At 42.2% G+C, this 11,646-nt stretch overlaps 1 protein-coding gene across 3 annotated transcripts; it reads right to left on the bottom strand.

The window, feature by feature from the left end:
- Positions 1-1,366: 1,366 nt before the first annotated feature.
- Positions 1,367-10,792, bottom strand: LYSET (lysosomal enzyme trafficking factor). 3 transcript variants are annotated; one of them, XM_089523586.1, is made up of 4 exons: positions 10,596-10,791; positions 8,938-9,176; positions 5,206-5,350; positions 1,368-3,097 (listed from the first exon to the last, which is right to left on the bottom strand). In XM_089523586.1, the coding sequence occupies exon 4, from the start codon at positions 3,079-3,081 to the stop codon at positions 2,686-2,688; it is 396 nt and encodes a 131-aa protein (XP_089379712.1). In that variant the 5' UTR covers positions 3,082-3,097; positions 5,206-5,350; positions 8,938-9,176; positions 10,596-10,791; the 3' UTR covers positions 1,368-2,685. The 3 variants fall into 3 exon arrangements, with proteins under 3 accessions (XP_089379710.1, XP_089379712.1, XP_089379711.1); XM_089523584.1 differs by lacking the exon at positions 5,206-5,350 and having other exon boundaries at positions 1,367-3,097; positions 10,596-10,792; XM_089523585.1 differs by lacking the exons at positions 5,206-5,350; positions 8,938-9,176 and having other exon boundaries at positions 1,369-3,097.
- Positions 10,793-11,646: the final 854 nt, after the last annotated feature.

The raw sequence follows: 11,646 nt of genomic DNA, 5'->3' as shown, positions 1-11,646 counted from the left end.
TTGCAAACTGTTTTTCTTCTTCCTGGAGGCAAAGAATGTAATCTAAAGCAAGTCAGGTGCACATGAGTACCATCAAAACCTATTCACTTTTTAGCTTAAGATTCAGTTGGTTCTTGGATAAGTTCTTGCACATACGCAGACAGCCAAATGTTTTGGGATTGCACATCTACCTTGATTTATGCCATATAAAGGCTCTATTCAATTAGAAACCATTTTTAAAAATTGTTCAGAGAACCAAACAATAATAGTCTGTCTGTCTAATGAAGTGCTGGATTGTAATCAAGAATGTAGTTTTCGTTGCAAGTCTAGGGACCATTTTTTAAGGATAAAGCTCATAAGCAGCAATGGAAACAATTATAATTAAAGATTCACTTTTTTTCAGTGGCAAGAGATGGGCCAAAGAGCTCTCTTTTCTCTAGGTACTGAATAATCTGTTCTGGCAACTCAGGCCCAAAATACATTGCAAAATTAATCCAGTGTGAGATTTGGTTTAACTGCCGTGGCTCAATGCTATGGAATTATGGGAATTGTAGTTTTGTGAGGCATTTAGCCTCCTCTGTCAGAGAGCTCTGGTGCCACAATAAACTAGTTTCCAGAATTCCCTTGCACTGAGTCAGGGCAGTTAAAGTGGTCTCAAACTGTATTATTTCTACAGTGTGTTTTGGACCTCACTCAATTTCTCTCCTTATAGCTTAGTTGGCTTGGAATTAAAACGATGCAAAAGTAGTATCTTGGCTTCATATCTGAGAAGTACTAACAGGTGTAATTGAATAGTTATAACATTGCTTAAATCAAAGCTCAGCTTGCATATATTTTCCAGGCTTCAGGGAAAAGCATGCATGTTTACATGCAATTACTAAGATTTCCCACATAGCATATGTACACTTGTATATGTAAGAACACACAACAGCCACAACTTGTATGCTGGTGGCATTACAAATAGTAATGAGCGCAGGACAGGTTTGAACACAGCTGGATTACCTTCAAAAATAACTTTTAGGCACTCCTGCTTGGTAGATGACAAGATCCTGGCATGTAAGTACTGTATATAGTTGAGGCAACCTTTTAAATACTGCGGTAGGCAAAAATTTCAGTGGTATATAGAAGTCATGTTTAAATTATCTCTAAATTAGACTTGATTTCTTCTAGCACACACTGAAGTCTTAACTGTCCAACTGGTGAGGGGAACCTATTTCATGTGAACTATAATGATATAAGCAATAATACGATACAGGAGTGTCTGCAGAATGGACACTACTGTATGCAGACATGGTTAGTAGTACAAACAATGTTCACATTAATTGCTCAAAGGGTATAATTACTTCAAAACATTTTTGTTCCCACATGCTTAATAAAGTTCTGCCCAAAGATCTCATACAAGTTACACAGCATACTTTATTTTAAAGGGGGGGGGGGCTGCTATGTTGACATTTTCTTTTCACCATTGCCTTCTTGAGCCCTAGCCCATTGACATTAAGCTAAGTCACCTAGGAGAGCTGTCCAAGATCAATAAATTAACCAAGAGATTAGCAGAAGCCAGTTCTGTTGGCTTAAGTATATTACTACAAGGTTTCCCAGTGCTTGAATTCTGCAGTGCAAGTGTTTGAATTTACACAAAGATTTTCAGGTGCATGTATAGCTCAAGAAATGCAAATGGACATAGCAGACCCATGTTCATCAATATCTCCATTCAACTGCAGAAGACTCCTGAAAATTAATAATGTAGTCAGCATCATGCAATTAAAAGCAATCTTGTGATTTGGCTTTTTTGTCAATATACTCTAGAATAATCTTGCTATTATCTGTCCTCCTGGACAAGTAGTTCTCCCCAGTTATCTATCTCTGTTTTCCTAGGACAAGTAGTTCTTCCCAATTATCTAAGACTTACAGGTATACACAGGTAAGCAGCAGGATGCTAACATGTTCCTACACATCTGGGAAACAGGTCTTCACAGTGAAACAAGGTGTTGAGCTCGCTCTTTTTCAGCATTTCATATAAATGACGTTATAATTGCCATTGGGCAGAGAATGCAACTAGCTCGACAAATAATATCTAGGCTGCTCACATGCATTTTGCCAGGCTAAACTTAGGCAGCTTTTTTGTGTGGTACAAAGCATATGCTGAATGTTTATGCCTATTTATGAAAAAATAATTTCATAGAAACTGGTCCCAACAAGTAACACTCAATTAGAAATAGGGGGAAAAATGCCAGAGTTCATGTTCTAATTGTGTGTATGAATAGAGCCCTGTTTTATTGAGTGCAACATTATTGAAGGAGAAAGCACAACAATGTATTAAATGCCACTTGTATGATCATTCCAAACTGTACAAATTATAACAAAAGAAGAGTCAATTTTCAGATTCTCCTCCCCAGGAAGAAGGGGGTCAGAGGACACAGTGAAGTAAGGTTTCAAAAACATTTCCTCACAAAAGCTTCCAGTGGAGTGTAGAAATTCTGCATTATAAGGCAATATGAAGAATGGCATCCTCTAATCCCAAAGGAGGCTCAGTTACCCCACCAGACAGAACAAATCCATACACTAAATCAACTTATTTTAAAAAAGGTAAGTGTTCCATTCAGTAGTTAACACTGACAAAAAGAATTTCAAATTCCATCCATATGTTCCACTGACACAGCCAAGCATCTTCAGATTATCTAAAACCACTCATGGGAAAGCACAGATTTAAGTGTCAATCAGTTGCAGTCTGCTGATTTGATTGGAGGCCTTCACAAATGTTTGGTGACGATTGCAAACAACAGCCAAGCAAATAGGAATGATGCAATATCCCACTGTTTTGGGATCCGCTCTTGTACAGGAGTAAAGGAACAAAAACATCTGTAAGTAAGGGATTAAAAAGATAATGGTCCACAGCCAAAAGGGTACAGACAGCAGCCGTGTTTTTAAGGAGTGCATCCAAGTAGTTTCTTCTCTAAGTTTTCCAGGAGGCTGCTGAATGTGCTCCAGTGCTAGTCTGTTGTAAGTCTCGTTGATTTCGAAGACATAGTAAAATGCAGCTGCGCTTGCTATCAGATATAATCCCACACCAATCCATCCCATCCTCTGACGGAAATTCATCATTCTCCATGCTCTGCACCTTAAACAACAAATAAAGTTAATCATTAAGCAGCATGAGCAAAGGAGGTATCAATAGATAGTAGCATATGAAGAGATTTTCTTAGTATAGTCGAACTGTTACAGTATTTGTTAAAAGCTATCACTGCTACTGCTGCTTTTAAGAAAACATAGACTATGCAACCGTCTGCAGCATGCTCTACATAAGGAATTCAAAAGAAGTAGGATAGTGAGGAACAACAATTGAACTGGACACAAGTTTTCCAGCCTATGCCAAAAAGATCTAATCCAGTTTTTCTTACTGTAGTTCATAGATTTTTCTATTGCAAATATTAACATATTTTATTCCTAGCCCTCCCCCAATTATTTAAATCTTCCAACAGCTCTGTTAAGTAGGTTAGGATAAGATATATTTAATAACCCAAGTAAGCTTTGAAGCTATTCAGGGATTTAAATCTAGGCCTCCCCAATCCATGTCTGACACAATTGCCTTGGTATCATGGTATGAGCTGGAACAAGGATTAACAGAACCTAAACTGAGAAGGTATGACACCACTCATGTATGACAAGATGTTTTATATGGCTGTTGGATTATTTTTGATACCCAGAATATGAGGTGATTGTTTATTCTGCCTTCCTAAATCACAATAATTTCTATGGGTTATCTGTGAAATACAATGAAGACAAACTAGATGGCTTAAGTAGCATTCTTTACTTTTCTGAGTTGGAAATATGAGTGAACCAGAGGCAGAACTGACCCAGTAGACCTTCAGCAATAACAAGGAGGAAGCAAGGGGCCACATAATTGACTGAGCCAGGAGGTCAGTTAACACTGATATAAGCCTAAAGACCCCATTGTGATGTAGGGGTGGGGATAGATAAGCCTACATATCAGATATGTAAATACAGAACATGTTCATGTTACTTTTCAAAAGAGAATACATTACCACTGTATTCTGTAACTATCACTTTAAGAGGGTGTTAAATGTCAACTGAGATTTTGCATTGGTTTACCTGTCTTTCAGTAAACACAAGTATTCTTCACCATCTTTTAGATCAGGGATGGGGAACATTTGGATCTCCAGATGTTTTGGACTACAACTCCCACAGTTCCTTACCACTGTTTGTGCTGGGTAGAGCTAATGGTACTTGTAGGCCAGAACATTTGGAGGTTTTCCCATTGCTGCCCTATGCCATTTACATAACTGAAATTGCATGGGGAATATTAATGCATGAAGCAATGAACAGTGGCACTCTTCAAAAGAGAATATTTTTGCAGTACTCCTTTCAATGGTAAATGGCTATACTTATTCAGGCCTGGCCACACGGCTTCATGCAGAATCTTCAGGATGTCTCTCATATCACTTTATCCAGCTACTATTGCCAAATAAAATGTAAGTCTTTATAGTCCAGTTCTCACTATCATTTTCCTATGTGAGTGTAAATATGTGAAGATACAGAAAAATACGACTCCTCCCCCCTTCCCCATTACATAGCTAGCTACACAAGTACTGGATTTCATACTGAGGCTTCTCATGGGTTGGAAAAATTAAGTACATGGTGCAGTCTTCTGAGACTTTGGTTTCTATTACTGGTTGTCTATTTTCCGGTTCAACAAGATAGTATTACCGCTAATCAGAGAGAAATTACTAGGCAGTGTTCCTCCTCCTTTGCTTTCTGAAATTTACTGTATATAACCAACTATAAGTCAACCTCATGTAAGTCAAGGGCAGGTTTTGGGGCCAAAATGATTGATTTAGATATGACTTGTGGATAGACTGAGAGTAAAACTTAGGTGTACGGAACAAAGGATGCAAAGGATGAAACAAAGGAAAACAGTGCCAGAAAACTTACAAAATTCCAGCAGGCATAACTGTGTTCATACTAAAGGCTTCATAGATGAGAGAATATAAAGGGGGGTGTCAGTGCTACCAGAACAGATGATACTCTTGCCTTTCACCAGGGGATGGTTCCTTTTTAAAATAAGAATTAGCACAGTACAGTACTTACATTGACTCGTGGATAAGTCGACTCAGGTTTTTGGAGCCAATTTTTGACTAAAATATCCAGACTTATACAAGATTATATACAGTAAAACTATTACTGTACCAAATTTCCATCTCTGCTTACCCAGTGTTCTTCTAAAAATGAAATATTGAGGAAGTTCAGTGACCCAAATGAACACTGACTCAGCTACCAATGGTATCTTTCCCAAGGAGAACAAAACACTGGTCCAAAGTTGCAATCTTCAGCATTTTCCTATCTCAGCTTTGACCTGGAAAGAGGCCAAGCAGAATGAAGAAGTCTGTCACTGGTTGCCCCAACTTGCAGCATTTATTGTGACTAAGATATCCCTGATGCAAGGCTACTTCATTGAATTTTAACTTCTTCTCTAGATGCCATGAACTGCAGTCAGTATGAGACTTTAATATAATAATAAAAAAACCTTTATTTATATACCGCCTTTCCTGTAGATCAAAGCGGTTCATAACATAGTAAGCATGTGACACATGTCACCAGTACAAAACAATAAAATGGCTCAGTAATTACAATCACAATTTCATACAATTTCCTAAATACCTGAACCATATACAGATCCTTAAAACCATCAGTTGTGCGCGGGGGGGGGGGGGGGGACTCCTTAATCCAAACAGAATCGGGAGGATATGCTACTTGAAAGAGATGGGATTTTAATGCCTTCTTAAAGGCTTCTAATGTAGAACAGAGTTGGATCTTTTCTGGGAGTGCGTTCCAGAGGGTAGGGGCTGTTGCCGTATAAGCCCTCTGGTGAGTTGCTGCTAGTTTTACCTTGGGGCAGTCAAGTAAAAATTTCCCCGTTGTTCTGAGGGTGCGGGGCGGATTATGTAGGGAGAGGCGCTCCCTCAAGTAACTCAGGCCCAAGCCATGTAGGGCTTTATAGGTAACAACCAACACTTTGTATTGCGCCCAGAAGCTAACAGGCAGCCAGTGGAGAGATTTTAATATTGGTGTTACGTGGTCCGATCTCAGAGTACCTGTGATCAATCTGGCTGATGCATTCTGAACTAGCTGTAGCTTCCGAACCTTGTACAAAGGTAGCCCCATGTAGAGCGCATTACAGAAATCCAAGCGAGAGGTTACCAGTGCATGTATTACTGTTTCAAGGTCCTTTCTGTCCAGACAGGGGCGCAGGTGGCGTATCAGCCGAAGCTGGTACCAAGCACTCCTGGCCATCGCATCTACTTGGGATGACAATTGTAGAGATGAATCCAGGAGTACTCCCAAACTACGAGCTTTATCCTTTAAGGGAAGCATAACCCCATCAAGGATAGGGTGGCAAATTTCCCTGTCTGGACTTGGGGTACCTATCACAAGTACCTCTGTTTTCTCTGGATTCAGCTTGAGTTTGTTTTCCCTCATCCAGCCCATTACTGATCCCAGGCAGGGATCCAGAGGGGAGGTGCCATCCTTAGTCACTGTATCAGTCAGAGACATGGAGAGATAGATCTGGGTGTCATCAGCGTACTGATAACACCGTGCTCCATGCTTTAGTCGGTTTTAGACAAGAAATTCAAAGCAATAACTACAATAGATGACCCCTTAAATGCATTCTGAGCACAGGGAGCCACCAACACAGTGGGAAGAGAGAAGGGACGGGGACATGGAAGACAGACCATTATTATGAAAACAGCAACAGATCAATGGCTTCAAATCTCCACAAAGTATTGTACTGGAGTCCTTGCGTTGTCCAGATGTGTTGGACATGATCTCCTTTCATCCTGAACCCCTATCTCATTTCCTTGCTATGCTACAACACACCTATGTCATGTGAGTTGCACACTGGTAAGGTGTCTTAAGAGCCACACACACCTCCTATTCTCTGGCAATTTAGCTGTGCATGGGCTAATGAGTTTGTTGGAACATGGTCTCATCACTCCACAACAGCTTTTCTGATAGCAAATGTTTGGTGCCCCTGATTACTCAATGCAATGCCTACTGGCTGCACACCAACTGCCCAGCACAGAATAGTATTTTATATACTAAAATGTAAGCTAGTGGTTGTGCAAAAACATCTAAAGCTGGGCTCTAGGATTGTGTTGTATGGCTATGCCACCCTAATCTAATATGCTTGCAAAATGATTAATCATCCAGCAATTAATGGATGCTTATAGATTTTTAAAAATGCTCCCCAATGATTGGAAGCAGGAGAGGAGCTGGCATGCCTCTGAACTCATATGGATCAAGAAAATAATCTTCAGAAAATCTGAATTTAGTCAAAGACAGAGCTGACAGCCTTTTTAATAATAATAATAATAATAATAATAATAATAATAAGTTTTATTTATAAACCGCTTTTCCGCAGTGATCAAAACGGCGTACAGATAGAAATTGCAATAACAAAATACAAAATTTTTGCTCTAGTAAGCTGAACCTGAAGCATCCCAACAGTGCAATGACTGAAGTAAGATTTCCAGGATTCTTGTAACAATATATTTATATACTTGAAAACAAATGTAAATACCACAAATCTCCAGAGTTTCATCTTATCAGAAGGAAACTAAAGTCCACGGGTGGTGCCACAGAGTCTGGCTATTCAGGGCGGTGAGAATATTACATTGTACTTGAACGCTGTTTAACAATCGTAATCTATAGATCCTGCTTTGACTATGATCTACATTCTCTATTTTCCACATAGAAAAAGCACATATCGTTGCCAGCTAAGAATCATGTGGTTCTCAATATCACACATTCCAGGATGACCATGAGACTTGCAGGCACATGGTCATCAGGAGGGGTAAAAGACATTGAACCAGCCCTTCCACAGCCATGACTCATCCCCAAATATTTAGCAAAGTGCAGAGTTCCAGACATTAGCAATAAGCAGCAATATCTAGCAGCTATCAACACATAAGATATGCCTTTTGGCTGCCGTATACACTAGAAGTTTTAAGAGCTGTCTACCAGCTATATTTCAGAGGACAGAACTGGCAAAACCATGTCTGAGTTTTTACAGGATACTCTAGGCTGGGGTGGGTCAAGGGTGGCCTAAGAAAACACTACGATGTTCATGGGTCACGATAAGTTGGCAGGTGACTTGAAGGCACAAACACACACATTCAGACTCCAGATCTTAGTTAATTGCCAAAAAGTATTTTACGTTCTGGGCCAGGGTGGCATACTGATTTAAGCGTCTGACTGGGACTCTGGAGACCAGGGTTTGAATCCTAGCTCTGCCATGTAAACCAATAGGTGAACTTGGACAAATCACATTCTCTCAGGCAATGGCAACCCCCCACTGAAAAAAATTTGCCAAGAAAATCCCATGAAAGCCTTAGGATCACCATAAGTCAGAAATGACTTGGAAGCACCCAACAACAACAACAACAACAAATTTTACAGTCTTGTTTTCAATCAAGATCACAATGAAGTTGGGAAAGAAATATTCAGATTGGAGAGAACCAAACAGTAAACCAAAGGAGTGTCTCCATGAATTAAAACGCAGATATTGAAAACCTTGCTTTTTAAAGAGAATTGAGCATACTGTCTTAATCTTACTGCATGGCTTTCATCGTTAGTCGGTATGTGTCTTGTACTGTTTTGGTGGATATGATTTAACTGGTCTAATTTGGCATTTCTTGGAGGATTCCTCAATCAATGACTATCATCAACATTAGCTGGCTTCTTAAAAATGAATGCGGGATTACATGGATCTTGATATAATTTAAGAAGGCAATTCTTACGCAACCATTTTTACAGGAGACTCTAGATTGGGGTGGATCAAGGGTGGCCTTTGGGTCACAAGCAGCTCCCCAGACTGTGGCCCCTGATCTCTCCCTGGTCTCCCCCTTTTCTACCTTCCCCCCAAAAGGTGAAATGCATTACCTGGAAGCCTCCATAAGCATCAATTCAACCTTTGACTAGTCTGTGCCATCTTCCTGCACTCTTTAACATGAATAATTCACACTTTTTAAAGATAAAAAGTGGCCTTCCAGACATTCTTGCCTTTATTGTTTTGCTCCTAGGGACTTTTTTCCAGTTCATGCAGTTCCTAGACAAACACTATCAGTCAAGGTGATGCCATGGAATTTCACTTTAGCCATTCCTGCTATGCAGCCACTAGCCTAGGACAGGAAAAAATATGTACTGTAGTTGCAATCCTGTAAAAAGCATTTTTCATGAAGAAATCCAAGCACAACTAATCAAACTACATGCTACAATCTCAGGCATGCTAACATTGCAGCGCAGGTTGAGCCAGTTTGGCTCGTACTGGAGTTCGAAAGACACGTCGTTTGCTGTAAAGTGATGTGGGAATAACGAAATATCCATACAAGGAAATGTTACACATAAGGAACTATGACAAATGGACATATGCCCAGTTTTAATACCATTTCTGGGAACTTGTTTAAAATCACATTGCTTAATTTGGGTACTGCAGCAACTGAGGTCCAAAACACGCTGCAGAAATAATCCAGTTTGAGACTGCTTTAACTGCCCTGGCTCAAAGCTAGGGAGTTATGGGAGCCGTTGTTCTGTGAGACGTTTAGCCTTCTCTGCCACAATAAACTACAGTTCCCAGAGTTCCCTAGCACTGAGCCAGGGCAGTTAAAGTGGTCTCAAACTGGATTGTTTCTGCAGTGTGTTTTGGGCCTAAGCCACTAAAAGGTTGCATAGAATGAGTCAGAAAAACCTCTCATTCAAACAGTATCTCAGAAATACTCTCCGCGGAAGAAATGGAGAGACTGCAGTCTTGCAGTCTGTCTTTCCTTGTTTAAGAGCCGGGGCCCCTACAGTCTGCCAATGTGTTTCACGTAAAGCACAGAGTCAGTCAGAACCACTCAGCAGCTGAGAGATCCAAAGCATGCGCTCATCCTTCGAAATACAGGGAGGCCCTGGCAGAGAGATCGCTTTGCCAACTCACAGTCATGGGGCAGTCAAATGGAAACCATTGGCCTCCAGTAAACAGAGGCTCTGGGCCATCCATGGCTGCATCCACACTTCAGAATCGACCCACTTTAACTGCCATGGGGTCAATGCCATGGCATTCTGGGATTTGTAGTTTTGTGAGACATGTAGCCTTCTCCCACAACACATTACAATTCCCAGGATCCCACAGCACTGAGTTAAAGCGGTGTCCAACTGGATTATTTCTGCAGTGCAGATGAAGCCCAGCACAACTCGAAGCCAGAAAGAGCTCTGGTGCCGCAACAGACTACAATTCCCAGGATTCCCAAGCACTAGCCAGGGCAGTTAAAGGGGCCTCAAACTGGATTGTTTCTGCAGTGTGTGTTTTGGACCTAAAACTGCAGAAACGATCCCTTTGGGTCCTCTTTCGCTGCCTTGGCTCAGTACTCGCGAGTCTTGGGAATGGCACCAGAGCTCTTTCTCACAGAGAAGGCTAAATGGCTCGCAAAACTACACTTCCCATAATTCCTCGCACTGAGCCATGGCAGCTAAAGCGGTGTGAAACTGGGTTGTCTCTGCAGTGCAGATGCACCCTGAACCAGCCAAATAGACTTCCTCTCCGGATTCCCAGCCCTCACCTTCTTCCTCTGCCGGGGAAGGAGCGCTGGAGGCGGAGGAGCAGCACATCACCTCCCGGTCCCTGGAGGCGGAGAGACGGGAGAAGCAGCCGCCTCGCCTTCTCTGGCGCTGCCTAAGTGCTTCCAGCACCAAGGCCCAGCCATCTCTTCCGCCTGGAGCCTAAGGCCCGCCCTCTCTGGGCTCTACTTCCGGGTCACAGCCGCGCATGCGCACTCCTCAGTATCGGTTGTCCACACAGATGGGTTGTACAGGGGTTCATCGAAGCGCCGAGTTATTGGGCCTACAAGTGGCGCATGCGCACTCCGCAGCTGCGCCTTACCACGCCGTACGATAGGCGCATGCGCACTCCGAAACACTTGCGTGCCGCGCGTTTACGCATCGCCATCAAAGGGCCAAGTGTTTTTGTGCGCAAGCCCCGATTTCCGTGTTATTTTTGATGCCGTGGAACTCCTTTTTAAATATATTGTATATATATAATACAATGTTTAAGAATAAGGACAGAATGTAAATTAGAGTAAGTGCCTCTCCTGCAGTGTACTTCTGTGCTCCTTTATTCAGAAATAGGGCCTACTGTGCTCAGAAGAACATGTTCTATGTAGAATATTCCTCAGATCCAAAACACACTGCAGAAATAATCCAGTTTGGGTCCTCTTTCACTGCCTTGGCTCAGTGCTAGGGAGGCCTGGGAATGGTAGTTTATTGTGGCAACAGAGCTCTCTGATAGGGAAGGCTAGGGTTGCCATTTCACGGTGGTGGGCGGGACTTTCCCGCCCCCTGGGGGGCGTGCCCGGTCCCGTCCCGCCCCCGCCCCCGCCCCCGGGTGGCTGCCCAACTCTGAGCTCCCAGGGCTGCTGCCTGCCTTCTATAGAGTGCTGCCTATGAAACATGCCTGGAGCAGCAGCAGGAGGACTGAAACCAGCAGGGGCGGGGTCTGCTGCACTGCCCTGCCTCTATTGGCCAGCCCTCTGCTTCCTTATTTGGGCAACATCCAAGCAGGGAGGAATTTGCACTCAGGCAAGCTGCTTCCCCCTTTCTCTTTCCCCTCCTTCT

The sequence above is a fragment of the Sceloporus occidentalis genome, unplaced genomic scaffold (genome assembly GCF_023333645.1).
Source record: "Sceloporus occidentalis isolate IW3139 unplaced genomic scaffold, rSceOcc1.0.p SCAF_4, whole genome shotgun sequence".
Lineage (NCBI taxonomy): Eukaryota > Metazoa > Chordata > Lepidosauria > Squamata > Phrynosomatidae > Sceloporus > Sceloporus occidentalis.
Note: the sequence above shows the minus strand (reverse complement) of the source record. Positions and strands in the feature narration are given on the sequence as shown.